We start from the raw sequence: 25,715 nt of genomic DNA, 5'->3' as shown, positions 1-25,715 counted from the left end.
GCAGGGGTGCCTCCCCTGAATGCAACAAATGCAGTATACCCCAAAATCACACATCTGACTTCTCTGGATATTCCTAATGGAAGGGGATAGGACTCTGATTATTATTTATGTGCACGTTATCTACAACTTCTGAAAGCCTTGTTGTTCACACCTGATCAGCAAAAGTCCATTAAAAGTTACCAGAGATAACAACTTATCTATTTTAACTTTGATCAAATAGGCCAACTTTATATTCCTTCCTTTTAGTTGAATAATCTTGGTCTTTAATCCCTTCAAATAATGTCTTAGGATTTGGTTTCTTTTCTTTCTTTTTTTCTTTGCCTCTTTGCACAAAATTCTGTTCTCAAAATTCTCCAGAGCTTTAACAGGTCTCTTTTATAAATCCAACACAGTAAAGTTATCCAGGTTGCTTTTATGCTTTGTTATTTGTATATTTTGTTTACTTATTAAGCCATCAGCTGGTTTTGTTTGTATATCCAGTGTAACATCTTTTTCCATATCATCCTTGTAGCTTGTCATTTTTAAATCCACTTTGAAATCAGCCTCAGTTTTATGTGGTAAAACTTGTTCCACTTTCATAACATCTTTTAAACACTTTATCTATAATGGCAGACACTCTTAAAATTAACTTCTAGGTCCTTCGTTGACAAATATTATTTAATACAATGATGATTTATTTTGTTCCATTCTGTATTAGTAAGTCAAATTTAAGTGCTTAAGTCTTTAATTGTAATATTTAGTTCCTTCTAGTGTCCAACCTTCAAATTCCCATCCTATTGGTATCACTTTTTGTATTCAAAAGAATAGTATTATCCTACTTTTTTAAGGATAGAGATTTCTAGAGAGGCTTTGTGATTTTCTACATTCCATTCTAATATGTGAAGAAGCAACAATGGTTTCCTTAAAATGACAAATGAGATTTTAAAAAAACATTGTTACTTGCCCTTGGGGAAAGGATGAGTGGCACCTTAAAAAAATCAGTTCCATATAAGCGAAACTTTCTTTAGGCATAATGGAGCTAAAAAGTGAGAATGTTGTTACTGAATTCCATATAAGCTGTCCCTGAACATGTCACAGGAATTTAAGGAAACGCTTTATACAAAATCGGTCTGATAGTTACATTGATGGGCAGCAGAATGATGAACAATGGAGGCATCGCCAGTCCTATTTAAATGTTTTGAAAATTGAATCTTGAGTTTTCTGCCTGTAAACCATTTAGAATCTGAATCTGGTTTAGCTACTTGCTGTCCTTCTCCCTTTGGTGAAAAAAAAATCCTCTATTAAAAACTTCTTACCAAAACTGCATTTTCTAAGCATCTCACTGCATTTAGAAACTTTCACATTGCAAAAAACTCAAGGAGCATTTCCCCCACCCCACTTTGGAGTCTGAAACAAGGAGCAGCACCAAAATTTTGAATTTAGAGAATTACGGTAGAAAACTATTTTCTCATTAAATTTGACATAAGGTAACATTTGTCAATAAATTGGATGAAAATGGCATTTAAAAAATCCTAACAAGGTCAAGATCCATCAGCCCCCTGAAAGTTCCAGGTCCAGAAATCTAGTTTCAATAGCAACATAAGCCTTGCTTTAAAAACCATTCATGCCAAGCCAATGAATTTAAATGCAAATATTCAAATGTGTGTAACACTCAGCTTCCTTAGCCCAATAAATACATTTTAAAATCCATTCTGCACTGAGGTGAACCGGATTCATTTCCGGTTCACTCAAACACATTTTTTCTTCCCTTCAAATCCCAACCTACTTCACCTACTTTAACACACGGCAATACTTCTCAACCTGATAAAGATAAATATTTATACTTTGGAGACAAAGGAGGGCCGGTCTGCATGCCGTCTTACATCCACTTTCTTTAATTCATCCCAGGCAAATTATAAATACTTTGATTGCACTTGTGAGCCTCAAAATGTCAAGGAGGCCAATATGAAATACTCCAAGAACCCTGTTGCTGGTTGCCAACCAAATATCTTGAATTACACCTGCATGACAGAAAATGCAAACAAATCCAACCTTGAAAAAAAGCCCAAATACCAGAAGGGTTTTGAAATAACATAAGATCAAAACACAGAAAATGTCATTTGGGCACCAACATTCAGTCCCCAGGAAGAGCCGAGATGTTCACTTTGACCAATTTTAAAAGACATAAGTCCGTCATAGAGATGCAACTAATAAAAGGTACAGATTCATATTATTTTACAAGGTGAGTTAAAACCAGAACTGGCTTTCTGCAAGGCATCTAGACCTCCAATTCTTTAAAATCAATTAAGTGTCAGTTACCAGGAATGGGCAATCAAATAAAGCAATTTTAAAAAATGATTGTACCCATGTTAGGCTGAAAGTAGGAAAAGTGTCTAGAGAACTGCTTTCTATAGGTCTCCCATTTTTTAAATCATCAAATATTGAAGTTAGAACTTCAATAGTTTCGTAACAGGAAGGAAGGACCAATCTTGTTATGCACTGAATTAATATGTGATAGCATGGTTAATATGAAATAATGGTTATTAGATGGAAAAAGAAAGCATTTCTGTAAAGAAGAGAAAAAGAGAAGTATTACAAAGTCATATTTTTTTAAAAAAGCATTGTTCACTGTAATCCATCCATCAATGCATCTGTACTAGTACAGATTGCTTCAGGTACTAAAATATGGCAACCCTATTCCAATAATATTCATTAGTTCTTGTAACCAGGAAGATTCACATCCTAAGAATCCTACAAGGTATGTTTGCTCTTTTACTCTGTTTTAAATGTAAATCTTTAAGTCTTTTTTCATGTTTAAATGAATTGGGTCTAATTTTACTTTGGAATTGGAAGAGAAATGACTTGTTAAACCACAAAGCAAACTTTGCATGTATACGGTCAATAGCTGATTTCTTGAGAAGATCTTGGCCACCACCAATCACGAATTTACAAAGCATTTTCAAAGAACAACTGATTACATTTTTTTTCACACAAAAGGGGAAAATGAAGGGATTGAAAGGTTTTGCAGATTTCATTATGGATTTTAAAGGTATATACTTCACACTAGTTCACTTTTGGTGTTTTTCCAAGGGTTCTCACCGAGCGTGAATCTAAACATAATTACAGGCTTGTCCTCATTGTGTATTGCATCAATATACCTTCTGAAACAATTTATGAATAAATATTTGCCCAAAGACAGGAGCACTCAGAAGAAATCCTTCCAGTTTAACAACCTCTCCATTCAGGTTACTACAAGTCCCCAGTATATCTGCCAAAAAAAATTATGAAGGTTATTAGATTTTGCCAACTCAAGCCTGATCTTGCAATCTTATTTACGTTGTGAATCATCCCCCCCAACTCCTCTCCAACTTCCACTCCTGACAAATCTAGTGCTATAGACCGATCCCAGCACAGCTTTCTCTTTAATGATAGGCCCTTGTCACACCTGTGACAAGATGGGCTTCAATCCATCTTTTAGATCAGGGGTCCCCAAACTTGGCAACTTTAAGACTTGGCTGGAGAATTCTGGGAATTGAAGTCCACAAGTCTTAAAGTAGCCAAGTTTAGAGACCTCTGTTTTAGATCGAAAAACCAGCAGGGCTGTGAGGTTGATCATAAGTAGCAACCCCCAAACACTTCCCCCATTATGCCTGTGAACAAAAAAATACTGTAAGCTGCAGATAAAACATGGAGCTGTTCTCTTCCTGTCTCTCAATGCCTACTGCTGCCAACTGATCCAGACAAAATAATTGCAAAAGATGATTATGGAATGCCTGCCAAAATAATTATTGAGATCTAGTCATCTTAATCTGCCCATGCTCACGGGCACTAATATAGATTGTACTTCCTATGCAGTGATAGAATTTCCAAAGGTGTTTTGCTGAGTGTTTGAGATGTACACAGGTATTCTTACCTTTCTCATTATAAAGCCCTTCAGATAACTACAGAAAAGTGTATACATAATTTGATTAAAACTAGGGGTAGCAGTGGCACTTAGGGCTTGGAGTTATAGATATCCTTCCTCAATTCAGGTATTGATTAAAACAGACAGACATTCTGGGGCAAAGATTACGTTCACATGGGAAGGGCACAATCCGAGATATAGCACATATGTTGTCCATGAAAGGTACTGCGTTCAAACCTTCCCATTTCCACTTGAAGAATCAGATGGCAAGTGATGAGGAAGTCCTTCTGCAGGAAAGCAGACAGGGACCAGCAATTTTACCTATTAGTAATGGAAAACAGGTGTGAAGGTCCGGTTGCCTTGAAGATTGTTAAGGTCTTGGAATTTAAGAGCCAACCAGCAATGAGGCTAATGCAATGAAGATGAATCACCATTAGTACTGTCTCTGTCAGACTGAGGGTGGGTTCTACCCCTTTAAGAGAAGTTTATATAAGGCAGCCATTAGAAGGTACGTCCTCTCTCCTTGTGTCCGGTATTCATTGCAGAGTTCTCCGTGTAGAGTTAAGAAGAAAAATTGCTTGTAAGGTATTTTGCCTACCACGTATATTTCTGTATATAACTGTTGTATATACATATATATAAACCACTGTTAAATGTTTAAGTCTCTGTGTGCTGTATTTTGCTCCTGGGTTGTTTCATAATAATAGTCACGCTGCAAACGCTCTGACAAAGATGTTGAACTGCATACATCTTCCAAAACTTCAGCCAGTAGGACCAGTGCTGGAGTTGTGACTCAGTACAGGTAGTCCTCACTTAACGACTGGTCGCTTAACAACTGCTCTAAGTTCTGATGGTCCCTGCAAGAGGTACTTAGGAGATGACTTTGAAGTTCTGATGGCTACATAGAACTCCCTGACATTAATGTGATTGCATTTGGAGCATTTTGCAATTAGCTCACCTTTACAGTTGGTGGTCAAACGATTGTGATTTTCAATGTTTTTTTGTCAGGTTCTGGAATTTACCTTACCAGTTTCCAATAAAGTGGATTTGCTTAAAGACCAGCACGTTTGCTTACCGGCCACAAAAAAGGTCTTTCAATCAGATGTGGTTATGTAGGGACCCGCTTAATGACTGCAATGACTTACGACCGTTAATTCCAATCTCAACTATGATTGTGATTAATTGTAACGTCTGAATGGCAACACAGAACGGTGACAGTGTGTAGAATATAAAATCTTAGAAAATCAAACAGGTTTAAAATAATCCTCCCCGCCCCACAGAGAGTTTTGAAAAAGAATCTTTGAGAAATACCAGTTAACACAGAGGTCTCCAAACTTGGCAACTGTAAGACTTGTGGACTTCAACTCCCAGAATTCTCCAGCCAGCTATGCTGGCTGGAGAATTCTGAGAGTTGAAGTCCACAAGTCTTAAAGTTGCCAAGTTTGGGGACCCCTGTTTAACGCATGCCTAGACAATAATTTGTTTTTGTTTTCCATCCAGCAGCCTTCAAGCAGGTCCCATGAAAAAAAAAGAAGAAAAGGCTATTATAAAGCAGTTCAATAGCATGGAAGTAACCACTGTGGGAAAACCACCCAATTGGGCATAGGAAAAAGAAATAGCAGAGTACTGAGATATAGAAGCTCCTTGATCAAAATTTTTCCTGGATTGTGGGATCCTTTGTGCTCTCTGAGCTTGGATGTTTTCTTGCAGACATTTTGCTACCCATCCAGACAACATCTTTAGTGTTCCTTTATATTTTTTAAAAATGTTGATATTACTCAATTGCTGTACTTTGCAGAACAAAGAAAGCATCCCATATTTTCTGAGCAGGTAAGGTCTTGAGAGCTATAGTGGCTCTTCTCACCCAGCATCCTCCCAAATGCTCCTCCATTCCTTCCACTGTGGTCAAATGGGGCTATAACATAATTAGCTCTATACCCGTGCTTTGCTACGAAACTATGTGATTGGGCTTAGTTTTTGGGGAGGAAAATAAGTGGGGGGGGGAGGGAATTCTGCCTCTGCCTACCAGCATCCATCGGTATTCATCTGGCTAGCGTCCTGCCAGTGTGTGAGAGAGTTGAGGGCTGTTTGGAAACTGAAAGAACATTTGCTGTGTGAGCAAGGAGACAGCAAGGAGCCTGGGCGTGGCTTAGCTCAACTGTTAAAGCTGGTTGCTGCTGTGAAAGTAAAACAGAAACCGAAACTCCTCTCCTCTCCTTGTGTTTTGCATTTGGAACAGATTTATTTTCAGGTGGGGAGGGGGAGTAGAACTCCTTAGCATCAGAGCGTGTTAATAATAATAATGATATAAGAAATACTAATGCTCTGATGGTCATTTCAAAAAATCCTTTCTTAGTAAGCACATAGAAGCCAAGAGGAACATACCTGCCAAATTTCAAGTTTGTAGGCTTTACGGTTCTGGAGATTTTGTGATGATGCGTGAGGGGTATTTCGCTTTTATATATATAGATTGACGTGCTCTAAAACTCTCCTGGCGTACAGGGAATTTTGCGATCTCCGCAGCATCCCCAAAAGTGGGGCCTGTGGAAGATTTTCCTCTAGACTTCTGAAAGCACTACTCTCAGTTCAGAACAGAACAAGAGTACTCTTTGGAACAGAACAGAACAGAATTAACAGTACTGTTTAGAACAGAATATAGAATAGAATATAGAATGGGATAGGTATGAGTAGAATAGAGTAGGAGTAGGAGTAGAGAGTGGAGTGGAGTGGAGTGGAGTGGAGTGGCGTGGCATGGCATGGCATGGCATGGCATGGCATGGCATGGCATGGCATAGCATAGCATAGCATAGAATAGAATAGAATAGAATAGAATAGAATAGAATAGAATAGAATAGAACAGAATAGAATAGAATAGAACAGAACAGGACTAGACCTTGGAGGTCTTCTAGTCCAACCCTCTACTCAAGCAGGAGACCCTGCACCATTTCAGTCTCTTCTTAAAAGCCTCCAGTGTTGAAGTACCCACAAATTGTAGGCGCGAGAAGCAAAGCAGCTTAATAAGCCATCCCTATAAAACGAGAGTGTGTGTATGTGTGTGTGTGTGTGTGTGTGTGTGTATACTAAGGCTGGAACCACCTAAAGAAATCTGATGCCTCACCCAAATTAATGAGGCTCTGCATCTCTCAAACATGATGGAAATGTTGAGCTGAAGACCCAGCCCTTCCGACAATAAAACAACAGCTGCTCACCACGTGAAGACCATTCTGCAGAACAAAAGGAAAACTGGCCCCGAACGATAACAGTGAAACAGGTAAACACGGCACAGCTGGACTTGCATTTTTATGAAAGGAGCAGCTACTTAAGAGGTTATCCTCCACCAGATGCGAGTTTCCATCCTTCCTGGCTTCTTTTGTTTTTCCTCTAAATACCACGCCTTCCGTTTTGCTTTTTTTTTTTTTTAAGAGCGGCATTAACACGCCTGGGTTTCAAAGTTCGTGGGAGTCTCTCTTTTGGCTGTTTAGATTTTGTGCGAAGCAATCAACTTGTGACTGAAGTAGAGAAGCAATTAATGCCGGAGCACTTAAGGTGGGTCTATTTTTTTTTAATTAAAACACAAGCTGAGTGCAAGGGAATGGAATTAAGAGCCAGAGACTAATTTTCATTGTAATGTTACGTCCGCAAATTATCTTACCATCTATTATGCTTAAGACACAGACAAACAGAAGAAAAGTATGAAAAGCCACCCGTCAACCCTTATGAAACCAGTGAAGGTTCATCTGTTGCAAAAGGATCTATGTGGAACATAGTTGAATTAAGAACTGAACATGAACCATCTGATTTCACCTCCGTTATGATTTCGTTAGCTTCATAAGGATCAGCAACCCTCTTGCTCAATACTTTCCCTCCCGATACAGAGACAAGAACACCAGGTGTTGCCACACCATTTTAGGCAGTCGTCCATATTGTCTAAGTTGACTACGCTCCAAATCCTCAGGCAAATATTTTTTCCCACGCCTACCACCTTATCAGAGAAGATGCCTGTGGCTGAATCTAGTTGAGTGTTTTTAATCACTGTTTCTACAACATTTGGATAATAAATGGGAAAAGCTTTAGGTTCTCTGAAGCGGCTAAACACTATCACAGACATCCATTCTGATTTGTAATCCTGCCATTTTTCAAGCCGATAACAATAATTTCATCAGTTTTACAGGTCCCAGAAGAAGGAACCCAGAAGAAAAGTCTTCCTGGTGTGATAATTTAACCCCAAATGGTTGCTTTTCCCATAAGGCATAGAGACACTGCCATCACTAGAGGTGTTCAACCATTTGTCTTCAATCGAATAAGGATTCCTTCCCTGGGCTATAAGATTTCTGAAGTCTCTTCCAGTTCTATGATTCTATGATAGTAGGAATATACCTCTGGCATTACACAGTACCTGTGAACAATACTGGCTCTGCAACTTCACTCAGAATTTCCCTTCTTAGCTGGGTTCCTTACCATATTTCTCAAATCATGACTCCTAAGGAAGTGCTTTCCTTTGAAACTTCTCAGCTGAAAGTTTTAGAATGAGCAATCTCTAAAATGAGATACAAGGAATTTTGTCATAGTACTCTATTGCATGAGGATTGAAGAAGGAAGGAAGGAAGATGGGAGGTTAATGAATGCGTCCAAAAGAAGCCACTATGTTTTGGATTATGCCATTATCTTCAATGGCCAAGTAAGAAGGCAACAAAATACACAATATGGTTTAATTTGTGGATTTAATATGCTGCAGTTGTGCTAACATTGGTAAAGTAGCCGTAGTGATAGTTATATTGTACGACGTATACATCCTTCCACCGGATTTTTCGTAGATGATGGATGGAATTTCCCATACTTAATGACCAACTTGATGTCTCTTTTGGAGCATTTTTCTCACTAATCTTCTGGATTGGCTAATGCAAAATCTAACTTGGGTAACTTCATTGGAATAGTGACTCAGCAATCATGTTTCCAAGTGCTCATTCTTTGCATACCAGGAGGCTGTTCCTGACTACTTAATTAGGGAAAAGGTTAGCATTTGTATATGACAACCCTCCAGTCCTGACAGGTTCTAAATGCTTGTTCAGCAAGACTTCCAAGAGGAACATGGAGACTCTACAGAAGATTTATTCAACTCTCTGGATGTACCAGTACCTGCAATTTTTAGAATTCCCATTTAGGTAATGGAAAGCAGCACACTGGTTCTTACTTTGCATTGATTGGTGTGACTCCTAGAGGAAGCTAAATAGCAATGAGCCATTAGTAACTCAAGTGGCAAACATACATAGTACTTCTTCCTCCTACTAGTTTCCCCAGAACAATCTGTGAGCTGAGAGAGTGACTGGCCTAAAGTCTGGGCTTTCTTGCCTAAGGCAGGACTAGAACTCACAGTCTCCTGGTGATTGGCCCAGGGTCACCCAGCTGACATTCAGAACTAGAACTCAATCTCCTGGTTTCTAGCCCAGCACCTTAAGCACTACACCAAGCTGGCTCATTGAACTAGCCACGCATTTACGTTTTTAAAAACTCATCGAGTCTCATCGAGAATAAGGGATCTATTTGCAACTGTGAATCCTGAGCACTTAATAAAAACACACAAGCACCTTTTTGTTTTGTCCTGTAACAACAATTCTTGGAGCACATCTGAATGAGAGAGCTGACAGGAAGCCCCCTTGTGAATTAGTTTTTATGTGGGAATCTAATTTACCCCATAATGTGTTTTTTTTAAAAACCATGAAATGCCCTGGTACAACAACCGGAGTAGCAAATCAGCCAAAAATAGTTTGGGATTTAATGGAAATAGCTCCCCACGCAACACTATTTGAAGCTGCTGAAATGAATTGTTCATTCCCATTTGTCCTAAATCTTCTGGCTATTCCCTGCAGAATTCTATCTATTTATTCAAATCAGCATCTACATCCATCAATCCAATTAAGATTCTCTGCCTTTCAAAAGAATAAAGATTTATCACACACGCCCCTTTACAACTGATTAAAATTAACCAAGGAAGGAAGATTGCCCAGAAAAATTGTCATTCAAATTTACTAATGTTTTTAGTAAGAATACATTTACTTGCAACCATAGGTTTTAACAAAATCCATTTAAAAAATTGCAACAATCTCACCAGAAGTATATCCTAAATTCTCATTTGTTAGTTTCCTGTGGCTTTTTATGCCCTCCTAATTCAGAATTGTTATACCATATGTCACTGACTTATCTGAAAGTTTAAAAAAAAGGATGTTAAAAGTACAATAAATTACCAGATAAGAACATCTCTAAAATAACACTAAAAGCATGGAGATTGAAAACATGAATTCAAATAACAGAATTAAAAATCCTGTACAAATGAATATATTTTAACCACACAAACCTAAATTAAGGAGAAGACTTGCTTCAATCCCCCAAATAGCTTGTATTTTAGCAACAAGAAGACACGTACAGGTTTTCTATCAAGATTTTAACTGACTCTAGTACTGAAACAAAATATTAAGTCTCTATGGAGATTCTCAATCATACAGGTCATGTTTGTTCCCAAAGTGCTTTTTCAAAAAGCAACTGGACTTTCTTGAAAACATTTCGCTTCTCACCCAAGAAGCTTCTTCAGTCCATTCAATCAGAATTGCAGAAGCTATTTGAAGGAGAAGCCAAACGTTTTCAAGGAAAAAAAACCCCAGAAAGTGGAGTTGTCTTTTGGAAAAGCACCTTTGGGATAAAATATTAAGTCATGGATGCCCTCTAGTGCTTTGAGAATATAACAGCACAACGGCACAATGCAATAGCACAGTAACACCGGATAAACCAGCCATGCATAACAGGACGAACTTGAAACACTAATGTGAAAGCCAACTTGTGGCTTGTCAAACTGGCAAGTGCATGAAATTATTTAGTATGAAATGTAGCAGCTGATGGCATATCTCGAGGGACAGCACCTACCATCAGCACAATACCACCTGATGCCTTCAAATTAAATTAAAAAGAAAACACACTTTCTTTCCAAACAAAAAATCTTGCAAAAATCACTGAATCTTGAAAATGAGCTACAATCTCTATCCTGTGTTGGGACTATTTGAGCGGCCCTTTTCAAAAACTTCCGATTCCAAAGCTGCACAGATTTGAGCATTAATTGTATATCTTCAAGACAGGATACATTTTGTGTTATTTCACTGCTGCGCTTTAGAGAAGAGTTTAAACATAACCAATGATGATAGGCCTACTGCCATTGTTGCTTAGCGCATACAGAGCTCACGGCCACAGAAGGGCTTGCTGAAAAGCTCCAGAGGAAAGAGAGCGTTCAATTAAAAGAACAATCACAGACCATAATAGCAGCTCTGTTGTATCAACTGAAGTCATTTCAGTCTGCAGGCTCTAGAGTAGGCAAGAAGCCACAGGAGGCACCAACCAGTTCATTAGAGCTTTGGAGACCAACTGCTGTGGTGTCCCAAGGTGGCCTTTGCCATTATGGTGATTTGGATCGTGCCCCACAGAGCAACGCCTCCCGATTCCCAACCCACTAGATGGCAATCTCAGTGGGGACAGCAAAACACCCACGTTGTGCATTTGTGATAGCAACATCTAGCTAAACAGGCCAGTCACAACACAACCTTGCTTAGCAATTACCCTGTTTAGTGAATGTTCAAATTTAAGACAGCACTTAAAGAGCAACTATGACCAGTCCTAGCACTTACACTTGTCATAGTAACATGTAGTCATGCGATCAACAGATGGGACTTGTTATCTAGGATTGGTAAAGGTTTTTGAAATTGTATATGTCAATTATTATTGTACCCTATGACTATTATTAAGTGTTGTGCCTGATGATTCTTGACTCTTGACGAATGTCTCTTTTCTTTTATGTACACTGAGATCATTTGCACCAAGACAAATTCCTTGTGTGTCCAACCACACTTGGCCAATAAAGAATTCAATTCAATTCAATTCAATTCAATTCTACTCTACTCTACTCTACTCTACTCTACTCTACTCTACTCTACTCTACTCTACTCTACTCTATTCTATTCTATTCTATTCTATTCTACTCTACTCTACTCTACTCTACTCTACTCTATTCTATTCTATATTTTTCAAACCAAAGGAGAAAAGTTATTCCAGACTTTTCAAAGTCAAAATCTGAAAGCTCTAAAATAGGGGTGTCATACTCAAGGCCACAGGCCAGATCCAGCCCACGGGGTGCTTAAATGTGGCCTGCAGGGACGGCCTGGAAATAGCAAAGGACCGGCACGCGGTGTCCCTGCTAGCGAAAATGGGGCGTAGGGAGAATGTCCCGTTTTTGGCTTGGACAGCCCTCTGCAGCACCCTGCCGGCCAAAACGGGGCACGAAGGGCCACATGTGGCCCTCCCATGCCCCATTTTGGCCAGCAGGGTGCTGCAGAAGGCATCTGTTCTGTCTCGCCCCCCTTCCCCCTCCCCTTAGCCAGCCCACGGAGTAGAACTACAACGCTGATCCGGCCTTCGAAGAAATCCAGTTTGACACCCCTGCTCTAAAGCAATATATAGTATCTAATTTTCTCTTGACAACCATTGCCATTTGTGCATAGGATCGGGCATTTGATTCATAGCATTTGATCAAACTTACCAAATGATCAGATATATCTAAAACTTAAGCTTTCTTGGCACAAATAAATTTAACGATCAGCTTCCTTTCTTCTGCCAGTTAGGAAAAAAGTTAACTATTTTTGTGTAATAATCCCTGGTTAATTTATAATTGCAATATGCTAAAAGCTAAGGTTTGTACACAGACCTTTGTGTCTGTACATAAAACACTGGGCATTTGTTTTTCCGGATCAGTTATAAAGTATAAAAAGCAAAAGTAAAAAAGCAGTAATAAAATTAAGGCAACAGCAACTTTCTTGCAAATAATTCATGTTTCAAAGCTACATGGGCAACAATCCAGTTTTTCAGTCACCAACAACAACACACCTGGATGAAGTATCAAATTGTAATAAAAATGGCTAGCCTATTCAAAATATAACAACGCTGTTTGCACAGTACAACAAAGATTCTCAAAACTCGGCAGCAAAGCCCCTGCTTCAAAGATTAGGTAATCAATGATCAGAAACAATGAATCTGAATTCCCCAAAGAGCACCTACCAACGGTATCTTCCACTTCCTGTGACATCTTGAGTTCTGTGGAGGAGCCGAGCCAGTCCTACAAAAGAAAAAAAAAAGCAATTAGAAAAATAAATGTCCAATTACAGTATGTTGAACATGAAATTGGGGAACTTCCAAAACTGATCACTTTGCAAAGAGACAAAGTAAAAAAAAAACAAAAAAAAAACTCTAGTCATACATCATAAAGTTGCCAAGGTTGACAAACCCCTGGTCTAGATGATTCTTGCGGTCCCTTCCAACTCCCCCATCCCGTGAGCTGTGAGAAACGGACATATCCTGGGTCACACTCCAAACCAGAAATACAAACCCGTGAAACAGAAAAATTAAGGCACATTAATAAACACGCACTTGCTGTGGTTTCATTATGACCCACATTCCAGTTCTGTTTCTACGCTTCCAAAGTAGCTCCATTTCACTTCCTTTTTAAGGATGTTTTTACCCAGCTCTAGCGCCGCGTGACGGAGTGAGCTCCCGTTACTTGTCCCAGCTTCTGCCAACCTAGCAGTTCGAAAGCACGTTAAAAAAAATGCAAGTAGAAAAATAGGGACCCCTTTGGTGGGAAGGTAACAGCGTTCCGTGCGCCTTCGGTGTTTAGTCATGCCGGCCACATGACCACGGAGACGTCTTCGGACAGCGCTGGCTCTTCAGCTTTGAAACAGAGATGAGCAGCGCCCCCTAGAGCCGGAAATGACTAGCACGTATGTGCGAGGGGAACCTTTACCTTTACCTTACCCAGCTCTGCTTCTACCCTACCTAGAGGATTTTCTATACTTGGAAAATGAATCCCTTCAGGGACTCTTCCTACCCAGAAGAAAGCAGAGAGAAAGGAGTGCATTTGGGAGGCTACCAAGAAGGAAACAATTCCTCTCCAGAAATCGTATCGCAGGTAGCCCTCGACTTACAACAGTTCCTTTAGTGACCATTCAAAGTTACAACGGTACTGCACACAGGGATCTATGACCGTTTTTGCACATTTACGACGGTTGAAGCATCCCCAGGGTCACATGATCAAAATTTAGACACTTGGCAACTGACTCATATTTATGATGGTTGCGGCGTGCTGGAGTCGTGTTGATTCAACTTTTGCAACTTTCTGACAAGCAAAGTTGGTGGGGAAGCCAGATTCACTTAACAACCAGGTTACTAACTGAACAGCTGCAGTGATTCATTTAACAATTGGTGGCAAGAAAAGTTGTAAAATGGGGCGAAACTCACTTAACAAACATCTCACTTAGCAACATAAATTTTGGGCCCACTTGTGGTCGTAAGTTGAGGATTACCTGTATACTCTCTACCTCAAGTTTGCCCAAGACCACCCGGGATGATCCAGCTGCCTTAATGGACTAATGTTCCAGGGACAAATGAAATGAAAAATGGAACTTTAAGGCAGGGGTGTCCAACCTTGGCAACTTTAACAAATCTGTGGACTTCAACTCCCAGAACTGCCATCAGCCACTCCCCATGTTGGCAAGGGATTACTACAGAATAAAAGGGTTGGAAGGGAACTTGGAGATCTTCTAGTCCAACCCCTTGCTCAGGCAGGAAACCATATACCATTTCAGACAAATGGTTATCCCAACATCTTTTTAAAAATGTCCATATTGGAGCATTCACAACTTCTGGAGGCAAGTTGTTCCACTGGTTAATTGTTATGTCAGGAAATTTCTCCTTAGTTTTAAGTTGCTTCTCTCCTTGATTAGTTTCCATCCATTGCTTCTTGTCCTGCCTTCCGGTGCTTTGGAGAATAGCTTGACTCCCTCTTCTTTCTGGCAGCCCCTGAGATATTGCAACACTGCTATCATGTCACCCCTAGTCCTTCTTATTATTTTGCTTTGCAGTGACTTTTCTTTTTGGTTTCAGTTGAGTAGGGTCACTATAGTTTCAGGGTTAGAATGGAAAATTAAGGCTGGGTTCCCAGGATGAACCAAAGAAATGCAGTTTCTCAGTTTCGTTCGATGTGTATAGACAGAATTATTATTTTGTCCTTGTTTTCATGGCATTTAACTGGATTCCATGACCGCAGTAAATGTGCTACATGAACCTCCAAATCACGGGTGGGATTCCAATTTTTTTACTACCGGTTTTGTGGACGTGGCTTGGTGGGCGTGGCAAGGGAAGGATACTGTAAAATCTCCAGAGGCTGTATTTGCCAGTTCTCCGAACTACTCAAAATTTCCGCTACCGGTTCTCCAGAACTGGTCAGAACCTGCTGGATACCACCTCTGCTCCAAATCTAGCTTATTAGCAACAGCAATAACAATGGCTGTAGGGAATTCTGGGAGTTGAAGTCTACACATCTTAAAATGGCTATGAGTTGGAAAACACTGGCCTACAGTAAAGCCATGCCCAAACCACTGCAGGTTACCACTTGTTCAGAACTAATGTGTCCTGAATTGGCCACATTCTTTTCAGCTTACGCTTCAGAAAGCTGACAGAATTGATTTGGATGTTATGCTGAATTTTAGCTTCCTGCATCATAATCTCCACTAGAAAGTTTGACATACTTGCAAGAAAGGCCAATTACCAATTTTCCTACATAACCGCAAAATTGGTACTTTGCTCGCTACGCACAATTGCCTAAGGAAGAACAGCAATAGGAGCAAGAAAACAGAACAGCTTCCCACAAGGGAGCTGGCCTTAAAGTGCAGAAAATAGGAAATGTTTCAGATGCTACTAATAAGGAAGCTCAGAGAAGTAGCCATAATAATTTCTCGCATATAAATAAAATCTTCTGCCGTATTCAAGATGAAAGTTTTGATATTCTAATGCATATTTTAATGAGTATTCCTTTCTGGGGCAATGGAAAGTTACCATATCCACTGTTCTAAGCAGGTCAGCAGTTGGGTTATCCAGAAAACTCTAAAAGACAATCTAAAACAGGGATCACCAACCTTTTGGACCTCAGGGACCACCAAACTCATAATTTTAAATCCCGCGGAACAGAGACCCTGGGAAAATCCCAAAAAAAGTCTGCAGGAAAATTCCCCACCCCGTTTTCCTACCGATTGAACATTCTTTATTTGGGATCGCAGGATACCGTCTCCAGCTCCATTCTCCGGGGGGGGGGGGAGAGAGACTTTTGGCTTCATGCAAGGAAAGCAGCGGAAGTAGCAGAAGTATTTCTTTCTCTGCCCCAAACTCCGCCAGAAATGAGTTTTTGTGAGACTTGTTGCACCGGTGCAGCCTCTTGGAGCAGGATGCTTTGCAGGGTCCTAAAGACTCACTTCTGGAGGAGTTTGGGGGAGAGAAAGAAAGACTTTTGCTGCCTTCCTTGCATGCAGCCAAAAGCAGAAGAAAAAAGAAGCGGAAAGAAGCAGCCCGGTGGCCAGGCCAGACACGTGGAGTAAGTGGGGCAAGTTCCCCCTCTCCGCCCTTTCCCCCTCCCCTCACTACCTCGTGTTGTTCGCAATGCAAGCCATGCAAGCCTTATGTTCCCGCGGGCCATGTGGGCGGTGCATCCTTGTGTTCCCACGCAGCCTGGATTAATTGCTTTGGGGGGGGGTGACCTTTCTCTGCGGACCACCAAAATTTTCTCCTGGACCACCAGTGGTCCCCGGCCCACTGGTTGGCAACCAATGATCTAAAACATTGTTTTTCAACTTTATAATCAGACCAATATATGGTTTCGATAAAGGAGAATATTTACAGCTCAGGGCTGACAAGAAGGATCCTTGCTTGGTGTTCTCTGAGCTCGGTTAGTTTCTTGCAGACATTTTACTACCCAAACTAGGTAACATCATCAGTGCTGGTAGGAAATGGCAAACATCCCAACCAAAGAAGCTCCAAGATCACCCCCATCAACTCCGACAGGGCAAGCCACGAGACTATAAATTGAAAGCTAACCCCATTCCTTATTAGCACTGATGATGTTACCTAATTTGGGTAATGAAACTTCTGCAAGAAAACCACCAAGTTCAGGGAGCATCAGGACCCAGCATATGGTTTGTTCAATGAATCACAAGTGGCTGGATTCACCCATAACACTAAAGACATGTGCCGTGGTTTACACACCACAACAGTTGAGTTCACAGGAAATGCTCAGCTAAAATTAAATACTATAAACCCGACAACGCTGTGCTATATTATGTAAATCTAGCCATTCACAGGAAATCTGATTAAAATCTGAGGGTCTTCATTCATCACTTGGGAGGGGGTTCAAGATGTTGTGATACCTATGATACTTGAACTCTGCAGTGTCTACTGCTGACCCCTAATTGGGAAGATTTCAACCATCACCTGCAATCAATAATACACCTTTCAATCTTAAGAACAAGGGTTCCTAAGGTTGTCTATGAAGATTCTCAGGTCATCCAGGTCATGGTTGTCCCAAAGAGGCTTTTTCCAAAAAAAAAAAAAAGCAGCTGGAGTTTCTTGGGTTTTTTTTTTCTTTGAAAATGTTTTACTTCTCATCCAAGAAGCTTCTTCAGAAGTGAGTCACCATTCAGTCAGAACTGAAGAGGCTTCTTGGATAAGAAGCGAAATGTTTGCAAAAAAAAAATTAAGAAACACTAATTGATTTTTGGAAATCTTTGGGTTTCTCAAGGTTCTGGAAACTGATTTGATTTGATTTTTTTTATAGTGTGGGCCAACCTAACAGCCTCCAAGTATATCATGGTGGTACTTGAGTGGGGATGACTGGAAAACTATAGCAATAAACTACAGGTAGTTCTTGACTTACGACCATTCATTTAACAACTGGAATTACTACAGCACTGAAAAAGTGACTTATGATCAGTCCTCACTTTTACAACTGCTGCGACATCCCCATAGCTACGCGATCAAAATCCAGGAGCTGGGCAACTGGCATATATTTACAAGAGTTTCAGCATCCTGGCATCTTGTGGCTGCCATTTCTGACCTTCCCAGTCTGCTTCTGACAAGCCAAGTCAATGAAGGAAGCCGGATTCGCTTAAGAACTGCCTGGTTTTCTTAAGGACTGCAGTGTTTCACTTAACCACCATATTAAAAAAAAGGTCATAAAATCAGACACGACGAAACTCACTTAACAACTGCCTTGCTTAGCAATGGAAATTTTGATCCCAATTGTGGCCATAAGTTGAGGACTAACAGTAACCTAAGCAGGTGTTTCTCAACCTTGGAAACTTTAGGATGTATGTGTTGTGGCCTGTTGGCCATCAGCCCCTTCAGCAGCCGAATCAAATGAATCAAATGAGGAGGAGGCATGGCAGTCAGGGTCAACATCAAGAGCTCCGAGGTGGAAGAGGGAATGGAGCTCGGAGAGAGAGAGAAAGAGAAAGAGAGAGAGGGAGGGAGGAAGGGAGAGAAGGAGGGAGAGAAGGAGGGAGGGAGAGAGAGAGAGGTGAAGCCTGGGTCGTCCGTCAGCCCTCAGATGGAGAGTCAACAGCCCCCAGGTCTGGAGGTGGCTGAGGAGGAAGAGGAGGAACAGCTGGGTCCAGTGCCTGACGTGCGGATGTACAGCATCCTCATGGTTACCTTTGGATGCTTGACAAATGGTTCATATTTATGATGGTTGCAGTGGCCCGGGGTCACGTAATCACCTTTTATGATCTTCTGACAAGCAAAGCCAATGGGAGAGCCAGATTCACTTAACCACCATTTAAAAACGGCAGTGATTCCCTTAACAAATGTGGCAAGAGAAGTTGTAAAATGGGGCAAAGCTCACTTAACAAATTTCCCACTCAGCAGCATAAATCCTGGGCTCAGTTGTGATTGTAAGTCGAGGACTACCTGTCCTTAATTTGACACCCAGCAACGGCTTTGCATTCAGATCTCACGAGTTTGCAATGTACAAAGTATAATTTATGACTAGGCTCCCTTGTTTAAAAAACAATCAGCATAGCTGTATCTTTTGCTGTGCCTTTTTCTACTCAGTAGAGTTTCTAGAGAGGTCCTGGTGCTATTTGTGGTCCTACACAGTTTTTAGAAGATGGCAGATTAGTGGACAAGAAGAAACTTTGTGTTGTGGCCTGTCGGCCGCCGGCCCCTCCAGCAGCTGAATCAGAGGAGGAGGTGTGGGAGTCAGGGTCAGCATCAGGGCAACCTGGGACCTCGGAGGTGGAAGAGGGAATGAAGCTGGCAAAGAGAGAGAGAGACAGAGAGAGAGAGAGAGACAGAGACAGACAGAGACAGACAGACAGACAGAGACAGACAGACAGACAGAGGTGGAGCCTGGGCCATCTGTGACTCCTCAGATGGAGAGTCAACAGCCTCCAGGTCTGGAGGTGGCTGATGAGGAAGAGAAGGAACAGCTGGGTCCAGTGCCTGACGTGTGGATGTGCAGAAGGCAGAGGAGAGGAGAGCAGTGGAAATCTATGGGCCAGTCCTTGGGATGGAAGAGCCACCACTGCTAGCAAAGCCCCACCCTAGCTCTGGGAATAAAAGGCAGGGGGAGGAGATGAATAGATGCGGCAGACAACTATTCATCTCCCTGCTGGACAGACTTGTTAGCCTGCGGTGAAAGAGAAACTTTTTGCTGGGGCTCCTAATAAAGGAATCATTGCTTCAACTACGGAGGGTTTGTCCTGTTTGGAAAGCTGAGTCAGAACATTATGGACATCAACCCCCAGAATCTCCCAGTCAGCATGCTGGCTAGAGAATTCTGGGACTTGAAGTCCACACATCATAAAGTTGCCAAAATTGGGACACACTGACCTAAGCATTCACAGCTGCAATTCAAGGGACAATTCATGGACTCATTGTAAGTTCCCTGCACCGCTTCTCACAATTCAGTCATTCAGAAGGTATTAACCCTAAAGGAAGAAATTATGTACAATGCCCCAAGAAAGAGAAACAGAGACTTTGGAATAAGTTGTGAAATAATATTAATCCAAATAAGTAATTCTCTTCCCGGCAAAAATCGAGACTATCAATGTTTATAAAAAAAATATTAGGAAATCCAAGAATGATACAAATCATGTTCAACAAGTTATACATCACTGTTGATATCTGGGATATTTGATCCAAAGAGATACCTGATGGGATTTATTCTCCCTTCTCTTTTATGGGAATGTCTTTCACATGAATTTCACATGAAATTATAACTGGCCTTCTGCTAATGAGTCACATACAGAAATGAAACTGCTAAAAAAAAGGTCCAGATTTGGAACAGCATGTCAGAATAGTATAAATGTTAGTGTGACGCCTTTGACATACAAATAGCTCTCACATAAAGAAAGTGTTTAAATTCTAGACACTGCTACTATTCAAAACTCCACCACCAAATATGCCCTTGGTGCTGTTCCACAGAGCTGTGTTTATTCACAGTATCTGGCACAAATTTTTTGCCAGGTACTGCTTGTGTATGCTTAAAATGATTAGGGTGTACAAAGGACAGTTAATTCTCCCAGTTGAGCATATGGCAAAACAATTGCAGCTGGCTGTGCCCACACCAAACTGCAACCTATTCTCCTGGCAAAAGTGGATTGATTTGTAAATCTTAGTGTGATTTTAAAAAATACCCAAGTCCTCTCAACCTGCCAGTCAAAAAACCAGATTCTGCATTCTAACGAGCTGAAGTTTTATTCGAATTCTAGGGAATGAAATGTTTACATTTTTTAAAATGCATATTGTGCTTTCCAAAACTCGTTCTTCCCAAGCATTGGGGGAGGGGGAGGAAGCAGGGAAATGGGCACTTCGACAATCATAGTTTATTAAAGCTGAAAGCATGTGTTCCCAGTAGAAAGCACGCCGTTTCTGCCCTTGTGTGTGCTGGGAGACAAGCCAAGGCTTCAGTAACTTGCATTGCCCAATTCATTCAAACTTGAGAATAGTTTCTGGCTTTTGAACAATTGTAGCTACAAAACTGGATTTAAACCCTGAAATTGTTACCCATGACTCCCTGACTTGAATTAAAATGGAAAAATATCCTTGTTTATTGGAATATGGGGAAGGGAGGGGGAGGGAAGGGGAATTCTGGATTCAATTATAGCCATAAGGACTATCTGTATATCACTCTCTCTCTCTCTCTCTCACACACACACACACACACACAGCAATCCATACACATCATTGCTGGGCCCAATTCAAAATGCCAGTCCTGATTTTTAAAACTTGAAAATGGTTGGCACAGTTCAGGAATCACTTTTGTTTTACCCTAACAGTAGACTAACATCAAAAACAAACTTACATGGCAGTCTTGAAGATTCCCTCAAAACTCTCTGAGCTTGCTTGTTTTCTTACAGACGTTTCATTACCCTAACTGAGTAACATCATCAGTGCTAGTAAGGAGTGGGGTTTGCTGTCACTTTATATTCTAGTCTAGTGGCTTGCCAGTCAGTGTTTGTTGAGGTGGTTTTAAAGATTCTTGGGTTGGTCTGTTTGCTGTTGGCTTCTTTGGCAGATTCTTGATTGGGGTATTGTTTACACAGTTGTTGGTCTGAAGTTAACCTTGGAGTTAATCTATGTTGATCCCAGCACTGACTGCTGATGGAGAAGTGCCGGAATCTTTTCATTCTCTTTTGGGCTGGTTGATTGTCTCGTTTACATAACCTAGAGGTGTTGTTAATGTCTACGTGTCTATGGATTTTGTGGTTCGCTGGCAGATGGTGCAGACGGCAGAGGTATCGGACAGTGAGGAAGAAAGGGGACCAGTCAGGGAGTCTGGAGAGGGCTTGGACGAGGGTCCTGCGTTCGATGCAGGGATGGGGCCAGGACCATCTGAGAGTGGGGCGCTGCCTTCTGAGCCTTTGGAGTCTGGCAGCAGCAAAGCAGAGGACCCAGGGGAGCCTGTTCCCAGTGCGCACGTGCACAGAGCAGCTGAAGCAGAAGGGGCGACTCAGGAGTAAGCCTGGGAGGTGATTGCCCCCCCCCCCCCATGAGGGATAAAAGTCAGACCTCAATGACGAACTCTTTGCAGGAAGCAAGGTAGTTCAATAGATTCCGAGTCCTCCTTGAAGCTCTGTGAACTCTGGTTGGTTTTTTCTGGTACTTCAGTTGTTTTCTGTTACAATTAATTGGCCTTCTGTTTTTTGGCAGCATTCCACAGCACTGAAAGGTGTAAGCTCATCTTGAGGAATTGTTTAAGATTAGTTCTGGCTGGGAATGAAAGTTAATTCCCAGCATTGCAATAAAGTAGGCTATGCTTTTAAAACAAGTTTGTGTTTAATTATGTTCGATGAAGCCTGGATCAGAACAATGGATGGCTGATTTGTCAGAGTGCCAGGCTTCTAGAAATCCCCTGGCGTTTTGGATTTGGTCACCTTTTTCCAATCGAAACTATGGTTAAATCTGTCTGTATGTTGTGAAATTAAACAATTTTCATCATGTCTTCTGACTGCTAGTTGGTGATGGTGGATGCTTTCTGCCAGTCTTCTTCTGCCTCTTTGTCCTACACAGTGGTTGTTGCCATCCTCACATTGTATGTTGTAGAATGACTCTTGTTTTTTTCTTCTGGGGTTGTTAGAGCTTTTGGTCTGCTTAGGATGTTTTGAAGGGCTTTAGTTGGCTTGTGTGCTATGCTGAACACTCAAGGTTTTTTTTTGTTTGCTCTGTTGCCAACGTAACACAACTACTTCTGTTGGAAATTTACACTATAAAGCAGAACTCGCTTAGCTAAAAAAAAAGTATATATATATCAACACTTTCAGAGGAAAACCAGTTAGAGCAGGGGGGAAAAATACTAGCTGTCTACACCAGCTGCCTACTTAGAAAGTCCTTATCATAATTAGATATAAAACACACGTTTCAAACCAGGTTTCAGTGAGCTATGAACCTCACCCTTTTAGTAAAGTTTCTGCAATTAGTTTATGATATTCTATGAATGATTCAGCAGCCGTGAACAAGTGGTTTCTGAATAGCCAGCCGCTACGAAGAAGCCATTGCTAAAAACAGTATTTCAGTCTCTCTCAAATTAATACCAATGCTATGCCTGACTGAACATGCAAGTCATGGGAGATCAAACATAAAACACCACTGAATGTCAATCGTAACTGTGAAGGTGAAACACTGCCTTTATGTCATATGAGGGATTTCCTAGAACGAGGGTTAAGGTTTTATTGTGTGTGTTTTTTTCACCACATTAGTCCTGCCTTAGACATGAAAGTCAGCTGGGCGAGTCCCTCTCTCACAGCTCAATGCACCTCACAGGGTTGTTGTTGTTGATGGGAAAATAGAAAAAGGAAGGGATATTAGGTTTGTTTGCAGCCTTGAGTTATTCAAAAAAGCAATAAAGGTAGGACAAAAATAAACACATGAATAATAAATAAACTGCAATCTTTGACAATAGTTGGCTTCTTTTTGCTTTGTGCTGTTTTGTGGTGTGTATGTTTTTCAACTACAGCATTAAAATGCAGCGGTAAGAGGGGTGAGATGTCAAATGTTGGTTCGTCTCAGAGGAAAGGAGAATGCTGAATTACAGAAGGCAAGCTGTAGGCTAGTACCCTGTTTCTCCAACAATACAGCCTCCCCTAATAGGAAGTCCCAGCATGTTTTATAGGCATGAAATGAAATTAAGCCCCTCCCCCCCCAAATTAAGGCCTATATTAAAACATGTGAAATGGGGGGGAATGGTGGGGGGGCTTGCCATTAGGAAGTACTTTTGTTGCACACCTGGATATGGTGCTGCCTGCGTTGACCCCGATACGAAGTGCCCCACCAATGCCGAGGTCAACATCCAAGCCGTCGCTGCCCGCCTGCCCGAAGATGCAAGGGGGGGAATTAAGTCACCCCTGAAAAGACAGGCTAGCCATTTTTTCGGGGCTCAAAAAAAAATAAGACCCGGCCTTATTATATGAGAAACACGGTAGTTCTCAACCTTTTCTTCACCATGGACCCCCTTTAAGTATCTTTTGTTGCCCCAAGACTTAATTCAAGATTTAAATCATAACATTTATTCAAGAATTTACAGGGCCCCTATGAATTGTAGCCCCCCAAGAATTTGTGCACCACAGGCTGAGAACCACTGTTGCAGACTATAAATTTAATAACAGCACGAGAGCCCATTTAATAATGAGGTGAACGGGGCAGAGGTCCCTTTTAATTCAAGATAAAATATTCATTTTATCAGCGTTCATTTTTATGTCACTGTACAGTAGTTCTAAATAGCTCCGAACGAAAAAATGCATCAGATTTTCAGAGTTGGTGATGACCATATTCCTCCGAGGTAATGCATTTTGTGCTTGCAGGAGTTTGTTGGTTTGTATCACTTAATTTACAGGTAGTCCTTGACCTACAACAGTTCATTTAGTGACCATTCGAAGTTACAACGGCACTGAACAAAAGTGACCAATGACTGTTTTGCACAGTTTGAAGCGTCCGTATGATCATGGGATCAAAATTCAGACACTTTGGTTGGCAATTGGTTCATATTTATGATGGCTGCTGTGTCCCAGGGACATGTGATCACGTTTGACCACCTTCTGACAAAGCAAAGTCAATGAGGAAGCCAGATTCACTTAAGTAACAGGTTACTAACCGCAGTGATTCACTTAACAATTGTGGCAAGAAAGGTCATAAAATGGGGCAAAACTCACTTAACAAATATCTCACTTAACAACAGAAATTTGGGGCTCAATTGTGGTTGTAAGTTGAGAACTGTCTGTACTAGAAATACATTTTGCATATAAAGTGCAACAAACCAGCAAGTGTTATCGGTAGCTGCACAATGTCATTATCTAACTCATGATTGGGAAATTCAAATGGAAACAACCTAGTGCATTGGGATGCTGTCTATCTATCTCCAAGCTGTCAGCAATGATTTAGTGTATCTTTCAAAGGCTTTAGGAAGGCAATATGATGTTTGGAACTAGGTAGTTTCTATATGTAAAACCTCTACTTCAAAGAGCATATTGACATCATGGGCAAAACTTAACAACAGAGAAGCTGTGTTTTCTTTTTTATTTCTCTTCCTAATTTCTCTTCCTTGAATGTTATTCCTGTCATGCTTTCAATGCCCCCTCTGCATTTTAAAGGCTAGAAATGTAATTTCTGGTGTTTGTTTGTTTTTTTCAAAGAGCTCTTAGATTTAGTGGCTATTCTCCAAAGGTATCTTGGCCGTTTGTTCAAGTAATTTGCTACATTAAACAAAATGTCTGCAAGCTAGAGAGAAAGAAGACAAACATTTGTTCAGTTTCCCATAGCCTTGTCCATCTGAGCAATTAGGATAAGCCACTTCAATGACTTCTTACAACACATTAAATCCTAAAGCCACGTTAGCAAAACACAATTGTAATGGTTAATAAAGAAAAAATAGGCTATGCTCCAAAAAAACTAAAGCACATTGTAACTGAACAAAGGTTGGGTTCCTACATCGCAATAAGTCACAAACTGCACGGGCTTAGTTTAGCCTAGTGGCTGGTACACTGTGCAAACCCAGACTTTAATATTCAAGTGTTTAACTACCTTCATCACAAATAACACACTATGTGGCCTGCTTCCAAGTCAGAGAGATGGAGGAGACCTGATCCCTGCTTTGCAGCCTGGCACATCAATGTTAACGAAGCCAACATTCAAAATGATTATTTCACAGCCATTTTAATGCTGTCGAAACAAAACAAATCCTTTAAAAAGAGGCAGATGTGCAAAGGTTTCAGCTTTTTAATCTGCCATTCACGTTACTAAATGAGGCTTCTCCGATACGCACATATGATCTGTTAGGGATCCTGGCTTCAAACAAACTCTCAGAACATATCCATTTCTTTCAAACCCAGAATACATATAAATTTGAGAAAAAAAATAAATATCAAAATAGCACGTTTCAAGATTCTTCTCAATGGCCGTTAGGAATAATTTTGCCTGAAACAAA

General features: G+C 40.9%; 1 protein-coding gene across 4 annotated transcripts in view; it reads right to left on the bottom strand.

Moving 5' to 3' along the window:
- Positions 1-25,715, bottom strand: part of PHACTR4 (phosphatase and actin regulator 4) — an 81,446-nt gene that overhangs the window by 44,492 nt on the left and 11,239 nt on the right. For all 4 annotated transcript variants that reach the window (XM_026676101.2, XM_026676102.2, XM_087970704.1 and 1 more), the window contains exon 2: positions 12,974-13,031. In XM_026676101.2, coding sequence (XP_026531886.2) covers positions 12,974-13,001 — 28 coding nt within the window. In that variant the 5' untranslated portion in view covers positions 13,002-13,031. The remainder of the gene's footprint in view (positions 1-12,973; positions 13,032-25,715) is intronic.

This window comes from Notechis scutatus, chromosome 8, assembly GCF_049901735.1.
Source record: "Notechis scutatus isolate UNSWTSFEM ecotype Mainland chromosome 8, rNotScu1.2, whole genome shotgun sequence".
Taxonomy (NCBI): Eukaryota; Metazoa; Chordata; class Lepidosauria; order Squamata; family Elapidae; genus Notechis; species Notechis scutatus.
The sequence above is the reverse complement of the archived record's forward strand: the minus strand, read 5'-3'. Positions and strand labels throughout refer to the sequence as shown.